Source organism: Carassius auratus, unplaced genomic scaffold (assembly GCF_003368295.1).
Source record: "Carassius auratus strain Wakin unplaced genomic scaffold, ASM336829v1 scaf_tig00012924, whole genome shotgun sequence".
NCBI lineage: Eukaryota > Metazoa > Chordata > Actinopteri > Cypriniformes > Cyprinidae > Carassius > Carassius auratus.
In genome coordinates, this window is record NW_020524346.1 from 84,936 (window position 1) to 111,731 (window position 26,796).

The window sequence follows — 26,796 nt, forward strand, 5'->3', positions numbered from 1 at the left end:
CTTATGTAACATGACTGATACATTGTTGCTTGTGTTGCCATCTTATCCCAGTCTGAATGCATTTTTTTCAAAGCATCAGTCAGATCCCTCGCTGAAGATCTAAACTTTTCATTAATTTCGATGGCTGCTCGTCTCTGATCGCAATGTCACGTTTCTTCTTCACCACTCATAACTGGATAAAGGGTCTTCTCATTTTCTCGCTAAATCTAAAAAAAAACTGAGAATGATTTTTCTTTCTCAGACTCTTTACAATGCCGCTGTGTCTCAAAGACTATTCCCAAAATCTAGTGAGCTGCCTTGCTGTCTATGGCCTATATAGGTAGTAATCTAGGTTTAGTAATAACCGTATGATGCAAAAAAAAGAAAAAAGAAAAAAAAAAAAAGAAAAACAGCACATACAATAATAATTTTTTTTTAAATCGGCTGACTAGTTTAAAAAAAAGGCAGATGACAGATGTTTCATCAGTTCTGCTCACAGAAATCTGTACAGAGAAGTATTTCAGTTCGAATCTCTATGGAGTTAGTCACTATTTACTATAATCAGCAGTTACGTAGATTTCTTTAAATATATATTTTAATACATTTTTAATATATATTTTATACATTTTATCCATTTTCACTTCCTTCTTATAAAATAGCTATGGCTTTAAAAAAAAAAAAAAAAATCACATAAACTCTCACACCAGGACAAGATGCTGGGCCTAGACTCTATGATGGTATCGTATATCAAAAACACAACACAGATCCAAGCTCGCTGAAGAGTCTCTTGCCATATTGCGGTCAGGAGACCAAATTTCATTATAGAATCTCATAAAGAATAAGCCAACTGAAAAGATGGCCCCATCTTCTAAAACAAACCGGCCAGCACAGACTGAACGTTTGCTCTATCCTGGCATTTGCCGTCGGAAAGGTCAACGCCGGGTTGGCTCACGCAAGACGGCCTTTCAAACAGAGACTGGTTTCAAAACACCACAGAAGAGGATGAGCTGAAGTCTAGCATGTAACAGGATTCTGGGGGTTAATCATGACAAGACATCTTGGTCGTGGTGCGTCCCAGTGCTCTTTTATTCCATCAGCATCATGGGACTCATACGGTCTTATAGAGCAACATTGAACTCTGTGATCAAGAAGTCAATGTAGTCCTTCTCTTTGGTTTTAAAGGCCTCTGCGATGAGACGTGCGGCTTCCCGATGCTCCTTTCCTCTGAGAGACACTCCATTTACCTCAAGGATCACTTGACCCACCTTCAACTGTCCACAGTTATGAGCCGAACCACCTCTCTGTGGGAAAGAAAATGGAGAAAGTTTGACAAAATGAAGATAAATTGATTGACTCAAACCAGCTATGTTCACATAGAAGCAGGATATGGATGTCAGTCCAGTTTTGGTGCTAAATACACTTGCAGTCACACAGTGCAGATTTGGCTCAGAGTAGAATGTTATATTTCCTTCTGGGTAAAAACTGAATTTAGATTGAACATATGGCATTTGTTTGTGCATTTAAACTGGGAAATCAAAGAAGGACGTATTCATCAGAGTTGAAAATCTTGATAGTTTCCTGAAAACCCAGATTTAATCATTCAAGAGAAATTGAATCTGAAATTAAGTTGTTCATTTAGTAAGTTAACGTTTCTAAGCTGAAGTGAAGGCAGATCCTACAGCTGCTCTCTGGTCACTTCAGTCTGGTCAAGAACAACCGAAATAAAAAAAATATATAATTGAAAATATAAAATACTATTAATGAGCATGTTAATACATAAATAATACTAAAATACACCTGTATGGGATATTTAATCAAAATATGAAAAAATGTATAATTTATTCAACCTGTTGTACCAAACCTGCATGACTTTCTTATGTGGAACACAAGAGAATATGTTTTGAAGAATGCTGTGTCTAAACAACACTGGACTCCAGCAAAAACTTTTATCGTATGGACACAAAAAAAGTCATTTTTTCAGAATGTTTTCTTTTGTGCTCCACAGAAGAACGAAAATCAGAGGTGTGGAACAACTTGAGGGTGAGTAAACGATGAGAGGGTTTTCATTTTTGGGGGAACTGTCCCTTTAAATGATAGTGCCAGCTCTTTCGAATAATCCTGCAGCAGTCTCTGTAAACACTTGATAACACCAAAGAAATGTGTGCTGTCTTAGCAGTCAGAATTTCTGTACATTCATAAAAGTGTCTACTGACAATTCTGAACTGAAAACAAACCACTGGTACATTTTAACCACCTTTGTTTCTCAGGATGAAATAAAATAAAAATGGCTAAGCTATAAGAACCTCACCTGGAAGTTACGTAAACCCAACCAATCAGATTTCCCATTACAATTTTTTTGCCATTTTTCGGTGCAATATCCATCAAACAGTCCACATCATAACATTTTTGACTGATCATTTATCTTATACTTTTTTGGGGGAGATAATAATTTAGAGCAACAGATATTAGGGCCTCCTTGCTTCCAAAATCCCAATTTAACCCTGTTTAATCCTTGGCCTGAAACTATTGATCATAAGTCAGCCTGCTTCAGAGCATGCCAGAATTTACACAACAGGAAGTAGTAAACTAATGAGGTTAAAATGAAAGAGTAACTCACTTAGCTCTCACCAGCACAGTGCCTTCTTTCATTCACCGCCCCAAAATGATCGAAAACAAAAGAGCACCGCATTATCTAATCTCCAGGCATTTTTTTTTCTTCATTATGATGCTGATGAACCGACTGCAGCCTGGGAATTAAAGCCCACTCAAGCCTGTCCATTTCTCTCCTCCCCAGATACACTTTCTACATCTTTCAATCGCTTTCATTTACTTCCTTTCTTCTAGCTAACTTTCACTGTCGCTCACATTCTTATTTTAGCTCAGTCTCTCCTGTTCTCCTGCCTCTGCTCTTTTTTTGTCTCTCAATCTTTTATTAAGAATGTGCTGATTTGCTGCTAAATCAACTGCAATCAGTGGCACTGTAATTTCAGATTCGTCTTTCACAACCGAATCAGTTCCCTCCTTAAAATGCACATCATTTTCTCTCCAGCGCAGTCTGACGTAGAGAGCCTTTCACACATAAACTCGCTCTACAAATTGCACACTAGCCTGTTCAACAGTGTGCTTGAGAATTTAAGTACTAGAAAAGACAGAACCAGGAATAATCCACTGCCACAATGGCATCAAACATCAACAGCTGACTACAACTGGAGGTCTATAACGAGCTCCTGTGCTCATTATTTAATTCAGCAAGACTGTCGGCTCTCTAGACCTATATATGACTGACGGAAGGGAGCACATGATTGGGACTTATTTTGTGTCTGTCATTGTCTGAGGCTCTGCATTGGCTTTAGACCTGACAGAGGGTTTTGATATTGTATAATCAGCTGTAAAACCTGGCAGCTGCCCAATAGTACCACAGAGTACTATTGTGAGTCATACTCAGGTTCAGTATTGTTAGATGAACTACAGCAGGAATAAAAATGTGAGGCGCATGCCTGTGCAAATATCACACCATGTTGCTTGGATGTTGGTCAAGGTGCTGCTATCCTGTTGCTGTCATGATTCTGCCCTCGTGTCCTTGATTTTTCCTAGTCTTGAGGCAGGATCATGACAGACCCGTGTTTTGTGTACAAGCGCATGGCCTTGTCTTTGGGCCATGTGCTTGTGTTGTCTCGTTCCCTTGCCCCGCCCCCCTTGTTAACCTAGTCGTGTCTTGATTGTCCCATCTGTGCCACCTGTCGTGTCTTGATTGTTCCCCCTATTTAGCTTTCCTAGTGTGCTCTGTCTTGCGTCGGTTCATTGAGATTTGTTCCCTAACATTTGTGTTTGTACCTCGTCTGAGATTACTCCACAGCTACGATTGTTCCTGAAGAAGTGTTTGTATTACTGTGAGTGTTTATTTGTAGTTAGTGTTCAGTGTCTTTGTTTGCCTTGTTTATTGTGTTTTGCAGAATTATTTAGTGTCTTCCCTAGCCAGTGTTTTCCCCCTCGTGGGTTTTTGTTTTCCCCTTTTGTATAATAAATCCTGTGTTGAGTTACTTCCTGTCTGCACCTGAGTTCCTCCCTACCAAATCCCTGACAGTTGCAAAGTGGAATGTACAAGTTGCTATGAGGATGATAGGGTTTTTTAGGAGGTTGCTTACTAAACCAACTCTAAAGAACCCCCTAACAAGTCTACATGACATTCTCGATGCTAGATATGCAGAGATGTATAAAGTACTAGAGACCCATACTTGAGTAAAAGTACAAGTGCTCTATCAATAAAGTGACTTGAGTAGAAGTTGAAGTGCTCTTTAAGCCCCACACTTAAGTAGAAGTACTAAAGTATTCAACATTTTTTGTACTTAAGTATTGCAAGTAGTCTTTTTTAAAATGTACTACTCAAGTACTGAAAGTAAAAGTAGAAGTATTGTGTTATGTAGTTATTAAAGAAAGTAGTCAAAAGTTTGAACATATTGTTTTTACTATTTCAAATGATTAACCTAAAGGACAATCACAATTCCTTTGACTGTAACTTTTTTAAACAAAAAACAGATTTCGCCCAATTTGCAAAATTATGTCATTAATAACTTACCCTCATGTTATTTCAAACATGCAAGACCTCCGTTTATTTTTGGAACACAGTTTAAGATATTTTAGATTTAGTCCAAGAGCTCTCAGTCCCTCCATTGAAGCTATGTGTATGGTATACTGTCCATGTCCAGAAAGGTAAGAAAAACATCTTCAAAGTAGTCCATGTGACATCAGAGGGTCAGTTAAATATAAAATATGGCAAAAACTACGACTTTATTCAGCATTGTCTTCTCTTCCGTGTCTGTTGTAAGACAGTTCAAAACAAAGCAGTTTGTGATATCCGGTTCGTGAACGAATCATTCGATGTAACCGGATCTTTTTGAAACAGTTCACCAAATCGAACTGAATCGTTTTAAACGGTTCGCGTCTCCAATACGCATTAATCCACAAATGACTTAAGCTGTTAACTTGTTCAATGTGGCTGACACGCCCTATGAATTCAAACAAACCAATATCCCGGAGTAATTCATTTACTCAAACAGTACACTGACTAAACTGATGTGAAGAGAGAACTGAAGATGAACACTGAGCCGAGCCAGATAACGAACAACAGACTGACTCGTTCACGAGTCAAGAACTGTTTACGAATTAGTGTCCGATTTGAGAACCGAGGAGCTGATGATACTGCGCATGTGTCATTCAGCGTAAAGCAAACCGACACACAGAGCGTCTGCCATCATCGCCAATGACGTCATTACGTCGAGCGCAAAAGAACCGGTGAACGGTTTTCTTCAATCGGTTTATTGAATCGAACTGTCAGAAATAACTACTGCTGATCCGGAAACCGATGCAACCGGTTCTTGACTCGTGAACGAGTCATTATCTGGCTCGGCTCGGTGTTCATCTCTCTCTTCACAGCAGTTCAGTCAGCACGCGCAGTCTTCTTTAATCGCTTGATTCGCTCAATGATGTGCCAGCTTCATCAAACCTGCCATCTACAGTTCTGGCAGTGGTAATGTGGGTTTGTAATGGAATGATTCGTAACATTTTTATAATTGTAACGAGTAACGATGCAGCACATAAAAAAAATATCGGAGTAAAAGTATTAAACTCATCGAAAATATGTACTGAAGTAAAAGTGGAAGTAGGGGAAAAAAATAATACTCTCCTAAGTACAGATACCGCCTTTTAGTATTTAAGTACAGTAGTGAAGTAGTTCTACTTCGTTACTATACATCTCTGTAGATATGACTACCGTTGCTGCCATTTTACCATCTTCCAGGGGAAAATCAGATAATAGAACAGAAATAGAACTCCTCTCCTCGAGCTTCACGATTCGTAGTGTCATTTGTATATGTAGCACAAACAGTGTGAGATTCATTAAATATAATACTTAAAAGTATATTTTGGAATTTTTTGTAGTTTTACTTCTAAAGAAATCAATTACATAATTTAATACCATCAGTAACATATATCACAGTTTCCACAAAAATATTAAAAGAACTGATCAGTGAAATGATCAGTGTTGATAATAATAAGAAATGTTTACTGAACAACAAATCAGTACCGGACTATAAGTCACACTTTTTTTCATAGTTTGGCTGGTCCTGCGACTTATAGTCAGGTGCGACTTATTTATCAAAATTAACAAGAGAAAACATTACCGTCTACAGTCGCCAGAGGGCGCTCTATGCTGCTCAGTGCTCCTGTAGGCTACACTGAAATCATAGAGCGCCCTCTCGTGGCTGTAGACGGTAATGTTTTCTCTTGTTTCTTGGTTCTAAATAAATGCGACTTATAGTCCAGTGTAGTGATGGGAAGTTCGATTCTTTTCCGCGAACCGGTTCTTTCGGACGGTTCGATTCAATAAACCGGTTGAAAAAACCGGTTCATCGGTTCTTTCACGCTCGACGTAATGACGTCATTGACGATGACGTAATGGCGTCACATCTATCAAACATTCAAATATATAAAGTCAGTAATCATAACTTTAGTCAGTTAAAACCTCATAATCATGAAAAGTTTACATTTGAGTTTTGCAACAACACCTAAATACAGTAACAGCAATAATGTGCATATGAGGATTTAAGTCTTGAAGATATAAAGTAAATAAATTAGGTGTCATCAGCGCACAAACCACGATCCACTTAATAAACATAATCCATTGCGATGTATTTGTTATTAAATGAACTTACGTTTCGCCAGATTGCCCTTCATCCAAGCCCTCGAAATACCCGCGCTCATAACATTACTAGTACAGAATCAGAATCAATCACCAAAAGAATCCCTTCGGTTCAGACATGCTGTCAGTCAGTTGGCTTCACGCTGAATCGCGCATGCGCAGTATCATCAGTTCATCGGTTCTCAATTCGGACGCGTCCGACAGAAACGATTCTCGGTTGAGTGTACTGATGATCCGAAAACCGATGCAACCGGTTCTTGACTCGAGAACGAGAATCGCTCTAACCGGCACGTGCTGCAGTTCAGTGTCATCAGCTGCTCTACTCGTGTTCATGTTCTGTTTACTACAAACTCAATTTGTGAATGTCATCAACTATAAATACAGTACAGATATCTCATAAATCATCCCTTATTCCTATTAAACATAAGAGTCTTTAGAGTCTTAATTATTGTCCAACTTCCCTGAAAACCCATTTGGCCTATACATTATATACAATATACAGATTGGAAACATGAATCAAAAAAAAATAAAAAAAAAAATCAAAATAAAATATAGTTATTTTAGCACACTTTCCGATGTTTAACAAAATACTTACAAAATTACACGCATGCGCAATATCATCAGTTCATCGGTTCTCAATTCGGACGCGTCCGACAGAAACGATTCTCGGTTGAGTGTACTGGTGATCCGAAAACCGAAGCAACCGGTTCTTGACTCGAGAACGAGAATCAGCTCATCGGTTCTCAAATCGGACGCGTCCGACAGAAACGATTCTCGGTTGAGTGTACTGGTGATCCGAAAACCGAAGCAACCGGTTCTTGACTCGAGAACAAGAACTGCTCCAGCAGTGGGCGTGTTTGTTCATTATCTGGCTCGGCTCGGTGTTCATCTTCAGTTCGGTCTTCACAGCATTTCATTCAGTGTACTGTTTGAGTAAATGGATTACCCCGGGATATTGGTTTATTATGACTCAGAGGGAGTGTCAGTCACGTTAAAAAAGTTAACAGCAAGTAATTTGTGGATTTATGCTTATTGGAGACGTTAACCCGTTTCAAACGATTCTGTTCGATTTGGTGAACTGGTTCAACCGGTTCACTAAGAAGAACCGGTTAAATTGAACGATTCGTTCACGAATCGGCCACCACTAGTCCAGTGCGACTTATATATGTTTTTTTCCTCATCATGACGTATTTTTGGACTGATGCGACTTATACTCAGGTGCGACTTATAGTCCGAAAAATACGGTATATTAGAATAATTTCTAAAGGATCATGTGACATGGAAGACTGAATTAATGGCTGCTGAAAATTCAGCTTTACCATTATAAGTATAAATTATGTTTTAAAATATTTTAAAATAAAACAGTTAATTTTAAATTGCAATATTTCACAATATTAGTGCTTTTACTGTATTTTGATTCATATTTTTTTTTTTTAATTTTGTTTTTACAAAAAACATGTGTATTTGTGTATGTAAGTCTGACTATTATTATATGAAAATATACATATTTATTATTATTTTACTTTATTTGTATTATTTTAAATAAAATAACTCTGTAGATAACAGAACCCTGTATGGACTACTCACCTGTACGGTAACGATGCGTGGGAGGGGCTGACGTGTGTTTGCCCCTCCTTCTATTGCGATGCCCAGAGTACTGGCGCTTTTTGCCACTCTCACTAGAGTGGATGTAGGCTCCAACAGACCCGGCTGCAAGGTAGATTCACAGACAGGTTAGAGACAGGATGGAAAAATGGGAAGAGGAGGACAGAGAAAAGGGAGACAGGAGAGTAGCAAATCAAAGAGAGGGAGAGAGAATGAAAGGGAACAGAGATAGGAAGCAAAGACACATTTGGCTTTGATGATACACATTTTTTTGTGTCTGACGGCCTAAAATAGGGCCACAGGAAGTGGCTTACGCCCAACCACAAGTGTCCTCAGAAAGCACTATTAGTTCACTCCGCGATAACAGCAACACGGCTCATGCGTATAAGAAAGCCGGGAAGCAAACAGCTAAAGGACGGCCAGAAGGAAGACGGACGCGTCTTGATTCAGCACACTGAGATTGGTTTTTCAGAGAGCTGTTGGATCAGTGATATGAGATGAGATGAAGTGGACAAGTCAACAAAGAAAGAACAGAAAAACTAAAGGAGATGTATGTACCAAAAGAAGAAAAGTAAAAATGAATTTTTTAAAAAGTCAAGCACGCTCAGTCAGAGGGAGGGGGGAGGAAACAGATTTATGTGACTGCACTCTTCTGTCAACACTCTTTCACTCTCATTCACACTTTTAACACCAACCCTCTGTCACTGTCATTAACTCTCACACATCCTTCTCTCTCTCTCCCTCTCTCTCTCTCTCTCTCTCTCGGTCTCACCGGTTTGGCAGATGTTTCTCCTCCTCCGTGCCCATCCTGTGGGGCTCTGGTGCGGGCGGGACGTGGGCTGCTATCCTTACTGAGACGTCCAGATTCGGCAATGTCCACACCACTGTCCTCGCTGAGGGTTTGTCCGCTGTCTGACAGCTGGGATAATGTCCCTCCTACAAGAACAATAAGTGAATTTATATACAGTTAGAATCAAGTGTAGTGATTTTTGTGTAGTCCAGCTACAGTTTCTGTTTTTTTTTTTTTAAACTTGGACACTTAATGGAACATTTAAAGTATTAATTACAAGTTATGTTAGCATTTGCACAGTGTCCAAGGTTAACTTTCACAAGCTGGATGAAGCTGTTACAATTGCATTATCTATCTCTGTTATTCCAACTTTGTGAAAAACAGACTTAAGTCTGGAATACACCACTTTTGCTTAGATTTTTGCCCTCTTGATCATCTCTAGTTGCCAAAGGTCACTGCCAGGTTGTAGATCTTGGTTATTTTGAGCAGGCTCTGTTTTTTAGCTTCAGAATATGATTCCATCCCATCGCAGGATATCAAACATTTTTTATATTTTGAGCTGATATAGGAACACATAACCTGCCTATGAATATACCTACTTTCATACTATATATCAGTCGAAAATCATTTTTATATTAATAAAACAGTTGGTGAAAAGTACCCTAATGACCTCCTACTTCTTTAAAGATACTGAAGTGTGCATTTGATGGACACTTTAGTATCCCATGAGACCATGGGAGAGGATCCGTGAATGGCAGTGTAGCAACCCACTTGACACTGTAGGTTATATGACAGTGACAACGTGGTGGATGCAGTATGTCCGAATTTCATTCAAACTACCCTTTATACTACGTAAAACATCCTTAATGGTCGCAAAGCAAGTTTCTAACCAAATGTTGTACCTACTACACAGTATGCTGTAGCATACTCAGTAATAATATTTTGATCTGTCATGTGACTTATGCAACCATTGACCAGATTTTAAAGTAATGTAGTGCATTATATGATTTAAATTTTATTAAAATGCTTTAAATGGCAAAAAGAAAAATTATTGCTTTATTCAGACTGAAATTGAACATTTATATTACATGTAAACAGTTGGTAGACAGCTGATGTCATAAATGTACATAGGCCAAGCAGAATCTGCAGAATGTTAATCATTTTTAACATGAATAAAAATGGCTTGTTTTTAAGAACCAGGTATAAAATAGCTACTTCAGGACAGCATAAAAAATCAAGTATCTTTTATTATTTTTATTATATTATTTTGTATATGTAAATGTATAACTGCAAATGTAGATTACTTTGTATTACTTTCCCAATTAATCAGAATTAATTTCAAATTTTGAACCATATTAAAAGTAACAATTAATTTAAATCTCACATAGTTATTTTATCCATGGAACACACAAATAATTGAATGATTGAATTTTAATAGTTGGTTGAACTTATTTTAAAATGAACATTTGTCCTTTTTGCCCATTAAATGGGTGAAAATAACCTGAAATTATAGAATTTGACAGCTGGTTAATTATTTTTATTATTTTTAACCTTTATTTAACCAGGAAAGTCCCACTGAGGTTAAAAACCTCTTTTTCAAGGGAGTCCTGGCCAAGAGGCTGCAAAAACACAGTCAATTACATTTATAAAAGTTATACAATACAAATAATAAAAAAAAAAGTCAATGATATATTATCTATCCGCAGCTGCCCACAATGCATCAAATATTTGAGTCTCACCTCGAGCTTGTGGCAGCGGCCGCACCTCGTTCACATCAGGCTCTGCGTTGGGCCTGTGCACCTCCACCATGACAAAATGCTGATTGGATGCTGGGGAAGAAGGGGCGGGCTTATCTGGGACGGGGGCCGGAAGAGGAGGAGGTGGCGGCCCAGGTGGCGCAGGTACATTAGGGGCGGGTGGAGGAATTGGAGATGAGGATTGGACAGCAGCAGGCTTCGCCTTACTAGGAGACTGGACCCGGGGGAACGGTCCGATAGTATGCTGACTCACGACTGAAAGTTGAGGTGCAGGGACATCTATTTTGAGGGTTTCAAGAGGAGATGTTTGAGGTTTGGGTGCTTTTGGGTGTTTGGGTTCTTTGCTCTGGGAACGAGAAGGGGCAGTGAAGTACAAGCCCGATTGGGAGGAGCTAGAAGAGGGACGTTTGTTAAGCGTGGCTTTTCGACCGGGCCGGCGCTGAAGCCCTGGGGGAGGAGGAGGTTTAAAGGAAGGAGGGGAATCTGAGGTGGAATGAACCTCATCCTAGGATGAAAGAGGAGAGCTTTATTGATGCCATATTTCAGGTGATATTTCAAAGTAATCTATAACACAATCCTTGCAGCTTATAATGCAACATTCACATACTGTATACACCAATACCTTAAAACATTCGACAATTACCCACAAATCATTGCATTGAGGACAAGAACAATCGGTTCATTCACATCAAGTGGCAAAGCAAAAAAATAAAATAAAATAATAATAATAATAAGTGAAAGGAAATGAACAAACTAAGGCTGAAACATGGTGAGCACAAGCCAGATGAATGATGAATGTCAATGCCATCAGAAAGCAATCAAAATGAAATGTGAGGTGCCTGTGTGTGTTTTTTTTATTATCTGGGCCTGAACGCTCTCTGGAAACTTTACTTTCACATGCTCCTGACCTGCGCCTGTGGACGTGCCTGATAGAGTTGCTCTGGAGCTCAATAGGGTTTCATCAGAATACCAACAGGAAACTCTCTGAGAAAGACCCCAATCTTCCTCGGCCATCTCTCTCACAACGGGCAGCCTTCAGCCCAGCAACAAGTGTCATCATCTCATCTATTTTTCTCTTTCCAACAAACAACTGTCTGAATAGCCGTGCCTTTACAAACATTTGAGATCGAGCTAGGCGGCATGACAGTATAAAATATGTCAACAGGAGAGATTGATATATATAGAAAATCAATGGTATTTGCTAGATTAAAATTAAAAACTATATATGAAATATATTTTGATACAAAATTACGTTTCCTGTTATTTAACATTTTGGTCATACCTGCCACCCCTATGCTGAGAGTTTTAATAACCGGGTTTCATTCAAACGCCATCATCAAAACGGGTCATTATCTGCCCCTGATCATTTTCAAGGTGTTCAATATCAGTTCTCATTATGTCCTTTATTGCACACCTCAGCAGATTCCACCACTCCCTCTTTTTTCTCTCTGTTCCCCCTCTTTTATCTTTCCTGTTCATCCTCAAACTGAAGGGCTTACCAGAGAGATGTCTGGAAGGGCATTGCTACGCCCGAGAGACTGTTCCCCGTTGTTCTCTGCAACATCATCATTCTGGGAGAAAGAAAAACAAAAGAGAGAAAACAAGAACAAGAGACTATGAAACAAACAGAGAGAGAGAGAGAACAAGAGACTATGAAAAAAATGAAAAATACAGCCGTGTGTTTATCCCTTAAAAAAAAGCTCAATCCAAATTGCATTCTGTTGAGGGCCCATTTCACAGAGGGGCATCAAAAAACCATTGCACTTACAGTCCTTCATTTCAATCTCGCATCTAGTCTTATTTTCCATCCAACATGCATCTCTCACACACAAAAAAAAGAAAAGAAAAAGAGAAGCCTTGATTTTTGTGCTTGGGTGCGCTATACAAATGACTCTAATGAGTCAGTTTCTTTAATGAATCGTTACAAATGACTCTTATGAGTCAATTCTTATAATTGAGAGAGAGAGAGCGAGAGAGAGAGCATTAACTTTAACTGAACTGCATTATTTTCATTGATTTTTATATCAAAATGATGCATGTTTTGTATCAGTTTCATAAATATACATACATGTATATACACTACCATTCAAAAGTTTGGAATTTGTACGATTGTTTAAATATTTTGAAAAGAAAAAAAAAAATCTCTTTGAAAGAAATACTCACCCAAGGCTCACCAATTTATTTGATTAAAACTACAGTAAAAACTGCAATGCAGTACAATATTATTACAATTTAAAATAACTTTTCTTTTTAAATATTTTAAAATTGCAATTATTCTTTTAATAACAAAGCTGAATTTTCAGCAGCCATTACTCCAGTCTTGAGTTTTACATGATTCTCAATCAGAAATCATTCAAATATGCTGATTCACTGCTCAAGAAACATTTATTATTATCAATATTGAAAACAGACATGCAGCTTAATATTTAGTTGGAAACAATGATTTTAAAAATGTGTATTTACTGTCACTTGCTGAATAATGAAAATAATAATAATAAAAAAAATTCTAAATACAATCTTTAATCTTTAAATTAGCCAATGACATTTAACTGATGACCCATCCAATGTTCCGTTCCCTTCCTTCAAACTAAAACAGACAGCAGACCAGACTCAGAAAAACATTTCACTATACTGGCTCAGGTCCTCCACCTTCCCACAATCCTCTGCGGTGCTCCACTGAAGCAAAAATCAGGACGCTCTCTGCGACACTTCTTTTTTTATTATTATTATTTTGTCTGGGGGGGCTTATCTGCAGTGACAGCTCTGCATATGGCTGATGAGGTGCGGTTCCAGGATGAGAGTCCCAGAGCGAGCGTTTCGTCTGCGGAGCTCTGCAGGGCAGCAGTGTGGACCGTCGCCGCTGCTTCTTGTAATTACCAGAGCCAGAGCTGGCAAGCTTACAACAACACCAACCCACAGTGGAGGGCCACAAACAAAGCTTGCATACAAATACATTCGCTCATTTCCAAAGTGCACACACACACATATGCACGCACGTGTGCACACACACACACACACACACACACACACAAACATACATACAGACAGACAAATGACCCATGTTGAAGAGGTACAAAGTCATAGCGGACACATTTTTTATTTGCTATATGCATGCCTGTACTTAATGTTGGAACACTGCAACCCACACATACACACAGACAGATATCAGATATGAGTGACTTTGAGAGAGATCAATCCATGCAGAGAATATAAGGTGTGCTGTATTATGTGTGAATGTGTATTAAAAACAAAATCACATCATAGCAAACCCATTCTTTAATATATATATGTGTTTGCTAGAAACACGCTGGAAAAAACATGCATTTTAAAATTTAAAAAAATATCATAGTAACCATATTTTCCACCACAATATCATTGTTATATTTACTGGTTATGGAAGCAAAAATAAATAAATAAATAAATAAATACAGAAATAAATAGATAAAAGAAAATAATTTTATCTCACATTTCTGACTTTGGAGTCAGAGTTACAAAAGTCAGAGTTGCAAGAAATAAAGTAAAAATTGCTAAATATAAACTGTTTATTTAACACAATTGAACTCACAATTGAAGAAAAATCGGAATTGCGTCACAATTACCTTTTTTATGCAGTGGCGGAAACAAGCATCCATAATTGGTATTTAAAAATGACATAATTGGTGCATAATTCTATGGTAATGTGGGTGGTTGTTAGGGAGTTGCTAAGGTGTTCTTTTTGTTTTCTTGTGTTGCTATGCAGTTGCTAACGTTTTCTGCGTGGATTTGTTTTGTGTTTGCAGTTGTTAAGGTGCTCTGTTTTTTTTGTGTGTGTTTGTGTTAGGTAGATTGTTTTGGCTCGTTATGCAGTTGCTAGGATGTTTTAGGTGGATTTGTGTTGTCATGCAGTTGCTAGGGTGTTCTAAGTGGTTGGTTACTGGGGGGAAAAAAACCTTCATAAGTCTCTATGATATTCCAGTCCCTAGATATTTTTTGAGTATCTCCTTTAATGTTAATATATGTGATTTTTTCCCCCAGCCATTTCATCAGTCACTGGGCACAAATCATAAGTTTAATCGCTCTCCTCAATAATCTGCATCATTTGAGGTATCATTCATATCTGCAGCAGAAATGGTGCAGTACAAACTGCACTGAATATTACTACAGTACTTAAGGACAGTAATATATTTTTACAGTTTGCTAGTGGGAACTACGGTTACTATTGGTAGATTTCATAAGGGAAAGCAAGAGATTGTTTAACCTACCTCCATCATATCTATCAGCCAGAGGAGTCTTTCCTGTTTTATTGAGAGGGATAGGGAATTGGGTGTTAAACTGTTCCTGCAATTTACACTGGGAGTCAGCAGGCTTAAAAATCTGTCAGAAAACACTTCTCCATCTGTCACAGCAACATCACACACCCTTGAGACGGCTACAAATCGAAACAGCTGCACTTTCACAATGAGATGCAGATGAGCTGAGGTGAGACGTGCCTATGTCTGGACAGAGTGAGACAGGAGGACAGACAGGTTTCGAGTGATGGACATAAAAGCCTTCAACAGAAAGCACAAAAGCTGTTTCCCACAGCAACTTTACAGCCCTTCATTTTGTATCCTAGTAATCTTCTTTGTGCCCAAATTGCCCACCAATTTTGTGAATGGCTTTTTATGTCTACTGTATGTCACACACAGCAACAATGCCATCCACTCATCCCACACCAATACAGAAGCACAGCCTAAAACACTTCCTGCCTGAAATCATAGATATGTATAGACACTGGGTCTGATTCAATAATAACTGCACACAAGCATTTAACAGAAAATAATTCAGATGTTTCTTCTTACCCGTGCGGAGCTGAGGGTGGTGTTGGTCATGAAGCTGGCTGAGGAGGAGGCCAGTGTGTCAGGGTAAGAAACCATAGAGAAGGAGTCTTGAAACCCAGCTCCGGCACCTTGCCTCGCCTTCAGGGCCTCGATCTCTCGTCTCAGAACCAGGCCGTCAAATCTCTCCACATCCTGAGGGGCCACGAGCCCCCTCACCTCTGACAGCAGAGAAAACTGCAAATACACACACATCCAGAGCCTTGAATGTGACCGGACTCGTGTTGATTGGTTTAATCTCAAGGGTTTTAATATGTTCATGAATGGGAATATATCACTGTAAATCACCAGACAATGATGGCCCATTATACTGAGGACATTTATGGGTAGTGTCAGTATTATGTGTATTAATAATAATAATTCTTTCAGCCAGTAAAATCTTTAATAAAAAAAAAAAAAATTTGTGTATATAATTCAGCAAATTAAAGTAGTTATACTACCATTCCAACGTTTGGGGATGATAAGAGATTTTAATATTTTGTAGAAAACAATATTGCAACTTCACATAACTTTTCTTATTTTAATAAAGTTTCAAATGTAACTTACTCTTTTAATGGCAAAACTGAATTTTTGTGTCACATGATCAAATTTAAATAATAATAGTTATTCTTAATAATAATAATAATAATAATAATAATAATAATAATAAAAACAATACATTTCATTTAAAAGTAAAAAAGTTAAATTATGAATTACTAATTACTAACAATACAGATTTTGGTAGAAACTACCAGGTATGACAATACATCAAGAAATAAAGTAGAGAGCAAAACTGTTAGACTGTTAAACTGCGGCAGATTATTATTCCAAACATGAGCATATGCACATTTACTAAAGATCAATGTAAAGACTAACGTAAATGTCTCCACCTTGGCATGTGTATTGAACAGCTCAAAGAGGGCCATGACCAGCTGCTCAACACCGATGTGACCATCACGGTACTCTTGGATGTAGTAACCCATGGTCTGCCTCTCCGGTTCGGTCAGCAGATGTCTGGCCTGCTCCTCCAGCATGGCCCTGCTCTGGTTCACCAAACTGGACAGAGTCACCTGAGATCCCGCCACACCTTTATAAAAGCCACCCTGAGGAGAACAGAGAAAAGAAGGAATGCAAATAAGAGAAGAAACGCAACATTAATTCTAATATTGAGACACATGTGGCCTTAAAGCACACATTTGAAATCTTCTAACATCTCTGGATAAGCCTCTGGTTCATTGCTGAGGTCATAACTCTCATCTCCATAATGTCTTTTACCCTCCTCCCTATTTTCTCTTTCTGATGCTTCAGACTCTCTCCTCGAGAGCAGCTTTCCCTTTAATTAGTCTCCTAATCAAACAGCTCTGCTACAGAGTCAACATGATCATCGATCTGTGTTTCGCTCAGCCTAGAATTGGCACGCAATACAGCCAAGGGATAAACTGGAAAACTGTATAACTATCTAGGTACTTGCTACGTACCTACTGTATCTGAGTGGTTTGAGATTCACTTTGGGTCGATTAGGGGTGTATCGCATGCTTTAAATTAATTTTATGTAGTTATGTCCGCTTGAATAGCCTGTAGACTTGCTGGGTGGAGATGCATGATAGTTAACGGTCAGGTTTGCAGGTGCACTCAGGCAACACTAGTGTCTATGTTATCAAACCGTCAAAAGACACAATGCTTTGAACTGAGCTTGATCAATACAGACAGAGATGGCAGTTGAGGCGAGTGAATGCTGATAATGCCTGAACTATTCTTGCCTTTATTCTTTTCTTTCTCTTTAGAACAGAGTATGTTTTGTGTTAAACGCTGCAAGTTAGATAAGCTCTACCATACAGCACTCCCACAGGAACCAATGCATTTCGGCTGCATCAAATAACAGACCATTTATTTTCACAGTATTTCAGAGGAAAATCCCCTGACTGGTTTGACCCATGAGGCTCATGTCCCTTACTGGACATTGAAGAATAACTAGTCTAGAAATTTGCTGTTTTTGCTTGCAAACCCAAGGTAGAGACAAAAAGGAAGCAATTAAGAACAAAACTGGCAAAATTATTAAATATAATAAAATACAATTAGGAAAAAAGAAATGAAAAACATAAAGTGCTGTCCTGACCATATTGCTCTAACCAGGGCCAGTGTCCAGAGAGCCATTTACTTTATTTCCACTTTCTCTTTGTTTTATTCTGAAAACCCTGTGATTTCACATAAATCCCCTTAGCTGCTGTGCTGTTGAACTCAAACTCATCCTCACCCGGAGAACAAACTGTTTTTGAAACTTTGCCCAACCACTGCAGATGAGATGAACACTGAGCCCTCAGATCAGTGTTAAGGCCCGTTCACACCAAGAACGATAACTATAAAGATAACTATAAAGATAACGATATTAGCGTCCACACCAGCGAACGATATTGTTTGTGTATTCTAAGCGGACGCGCGTCTGCTGCTTTAAACTCTCGAGCTCATTACAGCAGGATTGATTCTGATTGGTTGGCAATGTTTTTATCGTTCATCAGAAAAAAAAATCGTTCTGAAAGTGATTCCAATGATATCTTTTCTCTGTGCCTTTATCGTTATAGTTGTGGTGTGGACTCCGTTATTCTTTAATATTGAGAACGTTATGAAGTTATCTTATAGTTATCGTGCTTGGTGTGAACGGGCCTTGAGTCTGAAACTTACAAGAAGCGAATCTAACTAACATTTTTCATTATATATATTATAAATATATATCTAAAGCTAGGGACAGAATGATTTTTTATGTTTTTTAAATAAGTCTTGCGTCCTCACCAAGGCTCAATTTATTTGAATATAGATACAGTAACACAAATTTGCTGTTTTCTGTTTCAGTATATTTGAAAAAGTAATTTATTCCTGTGATGACAAGCTGAATTTTCAGCAGCTATTACTCTAGTCTTCAGTGTCACATGTACCTTCAGAAATCATTCTCATATGCTGATTTGTCGCTCAAGAAAAAATTCTTATTACAGTAGTGGTTCTTCATATATATATATATATATATATATATATATATATATATATATATATATATATATACATATATATTTATATATATATATATTTATATATATTTATATATATATATTTTATATATATATATATATATATATATATATATATATATATATATATATATATATATATATATATATATATATATATATATATATATATATATAAAATACTTTTTTTGTGGAAACTGTAGATTTCAACATGCATCCTTTAAGTATTTCTTCAAAGAGAGAGCTAGAAGACTTCTTCAGATGAGAACACAAGTGTTTCTGTCTAGTTTGATGTTGAGAGGTTCAAAAGCGTGGCCCTCCAGAGCACTCGGAGATATCAGCTCCACTGTTCAATTACTAAAAGCAAAGCTTGAGCAGAATCTCTCCAACAAAAGATGATCAATAAAACAAGCAAGAAAAATGTGAGGTTTTATAATTCCTTAAGAACGACAGCGGCCAAGATGGGATCGATCATGCGCCATCAGTAGTGTTACAGCCTCTGTGGTTACCAGTTATGCCATCAACTGACAGCCTCTTTAAATCACAGGAACACATAATTGCTGATCAATATCATATCTTTATGAAAGCACTATCAGAACAAGCGTTTTGTCCACCAGAACCTCACTGTGTGACTCACAGAGCAGAAACTCCAGCCGTGTCCCTACATATCACACCCCAGAGAATTTGAATAAGGCTTGAATGAGACAATTTAGCTCTAGATTGAGCTTTATCTAAAAGGAACTTGAGATAACTCACCTCTATAAAGACCGGAAAGCTATTTTCTCTCAAATGAAATAGAACGCAAATATAAAAATAATAAAATAAAGTGTCCTATAGGGGACATGCTTCTGGAATGAAAGAAGAAGTCCTTAGATGAAATGAAGCAAAGCGAAGGTCGGGCAAGTGTGGAGAAGTTCATCCTGGGGTGGGACTGGCAGTAATTACTATAATAATAATAATCAACACAACCAAAAAACACTAAATTATAGATAGATCAAACTTTTTTGACTATTTTAAAGTCATTCTGTTCTATATTACCTCTAACTGCTAAAACATAAGACCACTGAGCAATAAATGAAATAATTAGATAATCAAGATCAGTGTCACCTTGCTTAGACTTTAATTAAAATGACAAATGCTTGGGTTCGGGAGCTGCTGTCGGTTACAGCTCTATCGGTCTCATTATCAGAGTTTTAATATGCTAACCGACGACATGGAGATAATGACTAAGCTTTTCAACAGCACAAGGTCTCGGTTCTCAGATGATATTACTGTTTCGGCCTGACTATGGTCCATGTCGAAAATTGGAGCTTCGTTTCCTCCCTCTTGAGCTACATTAAGTCCCGCGCTTCGAAGAGCACGTCTCTCCCAAAGAGATGATAGATTTGTACACCTCTCTTTAGAACAGTGGCAGAGCGGAGCACTCAATAGATGTCCTAAAGGCACACCGGAGATAAGCTCTCAGAAATATAAGCAAGCTTTCTTATATACAGACCAAACCAGTCAGGGCATGAGTCAGTAGAAGTTCAGGAAAAATGCGCTTTACAGTGCCTTGAAGTGCTTTATTTTTTTTTTTTAATGTTAAAACTTTTTTCTATACCAGTTAAATGTTTAACTATAATAGCAGAATTTTTTATAATAAAATTGCCATGACATTATGAATATTATATAGAGTTATGGTAATATAATTGATGTATGTCACCTTTTAGTGTAATATTGCAGAAGCGACCGTACAGATGCATTTTCAGAGTATTGTCAGAATTGTTCAAGCTTTATATTTTACTGTGCTTTGTTTACTTTGCTAATGCTGTTGTGCTGAGGCCCCTGAGGGCCACCATAGTTCTTCTCTTAAACGGGCAATGTCAATTTGGAGAATTCAATTACAGTAGCTTCAAAATGAGGGCAGCTGAAATGGGTTTAAGCTGAAATCAGTTGGCAAAGAGGGGGCTGAGATTCGCTTGGGATATACAGAGAGTTCCCATCAGGCAATGGAAATAAGTGCCTTACTCAGCAAACATTCGACAAGGTCACATAGTGAGGAATCCTCACCAAAAACGTTTGCAAGTTCAGATCCTAGTTGTGATCCCACATCAATGTGACTTTATTTGTAGTGTATTTCTAGAAAGCTGGAATACAACCAGACGAGAACACACACTCAAATATCTGGATCAAAAATGAGCTTCGGCTGCAGTCAATGCAACAGATATGAACTGGTTTCTGTTTGTTGAATGTGTGTTAAAGTTTAGAAGGTTTCTGAAAAGTTCAAAAGGACCAAAGCATAATTTTCTGTGTCTGTACCCTAAACAAGTTCAACTTGCTCAAAGCGCGTATACTGACGAAAACATAATGAAGCAGTTATATGATTATCAATTTATACGCTTGGGTTGTTCTGCAGGCAAACATTGGACAATCAGACTAAAAAAGTATTTGTTATTTAACCACAAATATATATATTTTTTATTAAGCAATGGATGTTTGTTGCAAAGTTTGTGCTTTGTTGTTGCAAAGTTTGTTGCAAAGTTTGAGCTACTGTGATGAACTCAAGTAATTATACTATTACCTGTAATGTGAATCTTATTTCATAGGAACTGCGTAACGTATTTGTGTCCACCTACAAATGCACGCTTATGTCTACATATCAGGAATGATTTATGAATTTACGTTGCCTTTCTCGCATAAACTGATGTATGCAACTTATCAATGTCCTCCGAAGAATCATGGCGCTATGAGTCTTTGGAATACAAAGTGAGTGGTTTACTGCAAAAGCTCAAAGCCCACAGACATGAGTCCAGGCACTTCATCTAACCGTGTCCTTCAGCCTGTCATTCCCACTGCATGCAATAATCAGCCCCGTGGTAATATGTTAGTGCTCACGCACTGCCCAGACTTTATAGGAATCCGTTGTTTTGTGCATAAACCTCTGTTTACAGAGGAGGACCTTGTAAAACCCTGTTCATCGAGTGGGTCACCTTGCTCGTTTTTTTCCTTTTCACATTCTCACCTCCTCTTGTCTTATTCTATCCTGTATTTTTATGTCTTCTACTCTTGCCTTCTATCCATATTTTTTCATTCTTCACAAGAGTTATTCCTGTTATTAAGGCCATTTTCAAGCACAGTATATCTAGCGTATCTCTTAAAGAGTTCACACAGAAATAAATATTATGCCTTCATTTCGCATCATACGGTTTAAAGATATATGTGTTTTGGAATGACATGAGGTTGAGTAAAGGACGACAGAATTCTTATTTTATAAAAAAGAAAAATCTTTATTTTTATTGTATTTGAGTGTATGGATGTGTGTGCACATATGTATATCTTATGTATATATTTCATTATTATTTGGCGTAGTATTGTAGAATATGTTTGGAATATTTGTTTTTATATTTCTCAAGAGTTTTGTATTTGTTTTTTCTTGCAAATTGTTCTTTCAATGTACTTTCTGCATTCATTCAATCTTAGTATTGATCAAGTAAATAAACTTCAACTCAACTCAAAGCTCTTTTTTGATAAACTACTCATGTAATACACGTCATAAATATCATACTCACAATTTTTATAGATCAAAATTATATCAGTTGTTTTCACTTATCAAAACAAAGTGATCATTTATAATAAATTCACAAATATTTTTGCTAATATGTGCCCAGATACTACTCTAATTAAACCGGCAATTTGCTAAAATACATTCCAGGTGTTCCTTCATTTATTCCTTAAGAACGTTTAAACAAAATTAGTTTTTATTGCCAATGACTAACTATAATACTTTATTTAATCCTGTTGATTAATAATAAGTTTAAGTACCTGAAAGTGTGGTACTGTATATGCTTTTATATAAATGCTTTCTTACATTACAGAAGCTTATAAGCTTATTCATTTTCTAAAAGTCACAGATCAAAGGTACCGCATGCCAGTCTGACCCTCTCATATATATTACAATATAGCTCTACACCAGTCTTACAAACACACAGTGATGTTAAGAATGTTAAGTGCATGTGTCTTTTGCAGAAACCAGTCTGAATACAGATCAACTTGGATCCCATGTGCCCAGAGGGACCCATTTCATCCCATTCTCTTCCATACTGTATATTGCCCTTCCTATGTCTTTCAGTTCTTCTGTTCTCCTTATTCTGTTCACAAACATCTTCTTTTTTTTTGTACTCACAGTACATTAACAGGTGTATGATTGCCTAGCTAGAGTAAGAGCCACAATCCCCACGTTCCCTTATCAACCGATAATGCAAAAATGAACTGAACTGATCTGTGATTCTGACTCCTTTTCTTATGTGATTAGTCTGGCTAAGGTAAGTTTTTTAGTTTAGGTATCAAAGCACTGCAAATATAAGAGCCTGATCTATTATGCAGCTGACTACGGCTCATTTGCATAACAACAATATATCCTCACTATGGAGGACAAAAGAGAAGCACTTTGAACATAAATAGACCTGCAAAAAAAGATCCTGGAGGCATTTGATTAGGTCGCATTCCTGTTATTCAGTACCTTTTGAACTCTGTAACTTTTAAAACTGAATATAACTTTCATGTATTGCAGAGAAGTGCTCAAAAAGGAGAGGTATGTGCATACATTTTCAGAGGTATGTGTCTTGGGATGAATGAGCAAAAATACTTTTGTAAAGTCTATAACCAATAATGTAGTACTGTAACTAATTATCTTCATTTAGAGGCTCAACAAATAATTGCATTTTTAATTACATTTTAATTTATTTAATTATTAATATAATGAATTCAAATTAATTTGTTTACATATAAATTGGACTCATTTGAAAGCCTTAAGTATAAATATGACATGAAAATTAACAATGCATGGTGCTAATGAGCAAAGCTTAACTCTATAATGACAATAAACAAGGTATAACTATCCTAAATGATCTGGAGCTCACCAGGATTTGCAGAGAGCCATTTAAAAAAACACTTATACCTTTTCACTCACACTTTTAATGCTGCTAAAACCAAACAGTGGAGAACATCCTGTTCAAATATAGAAACAAAGTAGCCTACTCACCTTTCCTGATGCTGATGCTCCCTGGTCCAGAGAGAGTCTGTGTGAAAGAGGTAAACATGAGAGAAATCAATACCATATACATGCTCTACAACCCCTTTGAACGTCCACAAACAGATGTAGAGCCAAACAGAGACTCCGACACACATGCCATGTATAAAACTGATCTAGTTTCTGGTTTTAGAGTTAAGCATTCGATCAGACCTGGATGCCTAAGGGAAAATGATGGTCCATTGTTTTGGTTTGATTAGAAGTGACAAAAACTTTTTAATTGTTTTCAGATATTTCAAATAAATGCTGTTATTTAGAATGTTCTACTTAGCATAAAATAGTTTTTTTATTGTAATAATATTTCATAATATTAGTGTTTTACTGCATGCACACACACACGCACGCACGCACGCACGCACGCACGCACGCACGCACGCACGCACGCACACACACACACACACACACACACACACACGCACACACACACACACACACACACATACATACACACACACACACACACACACACACACACACACATATATATATATATATATATATATATATATATATATTACTACTATTATTATTTTTTTCAGCCTTATTAATCATATGAGACTTCTTTCAGAAATATTCAAAACTCTTATCGACCCAAAAAATTTCAACAGTGGGGTTAAATTCTCATATATCCCTACATGTTACATTAAATCACATTACATTATCACACAGATGAATGGTCAATCGCTGCATTCTCTGGTCAAAAATATTTGAGTAATGATCACTAAACTGTATAACTGGATATTGCGTCGGACAACCGCTTTCAAACATGTGTTTCATGTCTTTTTATTACTCAAGCATTTTGCAGTCATATCAAGAACTGCTTTTATCAACTTGTCAATTTGCTCAGTAACAATGACAGGTACAATACTTCCCTGTGCCAGTTCTGCCCTTGGATTTGGATTGAACTCGTACCCCAGACCACCAGGAGCTTGATAATAAGCTTTTATATAAAATGCCACCTTGCATTTTTCCCCTGGCATGAGAGCAGAGCACCCGGCTCACCTCATCAGCTAACCTCCATTAACAAGAAGAGAACCAGAGAACTGGCACAAGACACACCCGAGCTGCTTTATGAGCTTCATATTCTCCAAACAGGCTGTGAAAGACCACCAGGGACTGGAATAAACCCATGAACAGACTCCTTTCAGTTTACAGTCCTCTAAGTGCAAATAGCCCAGAGGTTTGGAAAGATGCTGATTTATAGAATTAAATAATTAAAACTCATCTTTTGAATAACCTGCTCAAAAACAGTTTTTTAATTGAACTAAGGCTGGAAGCTTTACCTTAATTCTAATTAAATGACTGTGGCTGAACTGTACTGTACATTTTTAATTTATTAAACAAGATCATTAAGTCGCACCACCAAGACATGACTTGTGCTGTATCTAAGAACAAATTAACAAATCAGCATAATTGTCTTCAGTGAAATAGTAGTATTGCTTAATGTACGATAGAGGGTGTCAGCATTTTATACACTTCTAGAAATGTATGATAGGCAAAAAATGACTCTTTAGCCTGTATTTTAAAATATTAAAATATGTAGGCCTGTTTTTTCAAAAATGTAAATTTGCTGGAAATGTATTCATCCTTAGGCCATCCAAGATGTAGATGAGTTTTTTTTTCTTCTTCATCGAAACAGATTTGGAGAAATTTTGCATTACATCACTTGTTCAACTTTGGATCCTCTGCAGTGAATGGGTGCCGTCAGAATAAGAGTCAAAACAGCTGATAAGAACATTATGATAATCCACAATTAATTCACACGACTCCAGTCCATCAGTTAACATCTTGTGAAATGAAACGCTGCATGTTTGTAAAAACAAATTAATCATTAAGCCATTTTTAACTTAAAATCAGTACTTTTGGCCAAAAATACGAGTTGTCTACCCAAAACAGTCTGAATCAAGAGAGAAATCCACCAGATAATCAAGCCATTAAAAGGCCAAAAACAGTCCAAAACAGATATTTTGGTGAATTTTGATGTGAGAGGACAACAATTATGGACTTTTTCCACTGGAAAAAAGCATTATTACAGATTATGGACTCGTATTTTGGCCAGAAGTTAAATTAAGGTTAGATTCAAAATGCCTTAATGGTAAATTTGTTTCTTTCAAATATGCAGCTTTTCACATCAGAAGATGTTAATTGATGGACTGGAGTCATGTAGATTCTTGGATTTAAGGATTATTTTGACATTTTTGTCAGGTGTTTGAACTCTCATTCTGACGGCACCCATTCACTGCATCTGAAGTGATGTAATGCTAAAGTTCTCCAAATCTGATCTGATGAAAAAAAAAAAAAACAACATCTTGGATTGCCTGAGGATGAGCAGCACAATCTGACAAATCAGACAATCATTTTCAATATTTTTCAGCGTTTTGGCTGAAATATTTATATCCAAAAACACTGATTCATCCAGGAATTTACTAGCTTTCTCTTCTATTCATTTGACTCCTTTATCTCTCACTCTTTCCATGTTTCCACACATTCTCATCACCCTCTTTCACTCACCCTGTGACACTGCTGCTGGCCGAGCTGTCTGTAATCTGTGAGCTTGTGATCCACTTTGTCTCGCCCACTACGGTGCGGGCATGTGGCAGTCGCCCGACATCCTTCACCGTCATCATCAGGTGCTGTGTAGACTTCAGCACTTGTACAGCCTCATCGTGTGGGATGCTGAGGAAACTTCGTCCATTGACCTCCAGAATCTGATCCCCGACCTGTGGAGATAATGGAGCAGAGAGAGGAGAAGATGGGTGGGCTGGTGGTGGTAGAGTAGGGCAGGAGGTAAAGGGGGATTCTGATGAAGCTGGAGACGGAGCAGTCTGGATGGACATCAAGTGGTCAGGCCAGATTTGTGGAACAGCAGAGAAGGTTATGATGAGATAAATAGAAAGTTAAAACTGCAATGACTGACTGAAAAGAATGCACCCATAGACAAACACATTTTAAATATTCATGTCCACCTTATAAAGAGAATACAAAAAGAGCACAAGGAAAATACATTATGAAGTACTTGCACAAAATAAGCAATCTCCAAATAAT

At 37.5% G+C, this 26,796-nt stretch overlaps 1 protein-coding gene across 2 annotated transcripts; it reads right to left on the bottom strand.

The window, feature by feature from the left end:
- Positions 1 to 1,039: 1,039 nt before the first annotated feature.
- Positions 1,040 to 26,796, bottom strand: LOC113073821 (whirlin-like). 2 transcript variants are annotated; one of them, XM_026246572.1, is made up of 10 exons: positions 26,263 to 26,796; positions 23,704 to 23,740; positions 16,554 to 16,766; positions 15,649 to 15,861; positions 15,070 to 15,102; positions 12,328 to 12,399; positions 10,811 to 11,333; positions 9,054 to 9,217; positions 8,264 to 8,386; positions 1,040 to 1,280 (listed from the first exon to the last, which is right to left on the bottom strand). In XM_026246572.1, the coding sequence occupies exons 1-10, from the start codon at positions 26,586 to 26,588 to the stop codon at positions 1,098 to 1,100; spliced, it is 1,887 nt and encodes a 628-aa protein (XP_026102357.1). In that variant the 5' UTR covers positions 26,589 to 26,796; the 3' UTR covers positions 1,040 to 1,097. The 2 variants fall into 2 exon arrangements, with proteins under 2 accessions (XP_026102357.1, XP_026102358.1); XM_026246573.1 differs by lacking the exon at positions 15,070 to 15,102.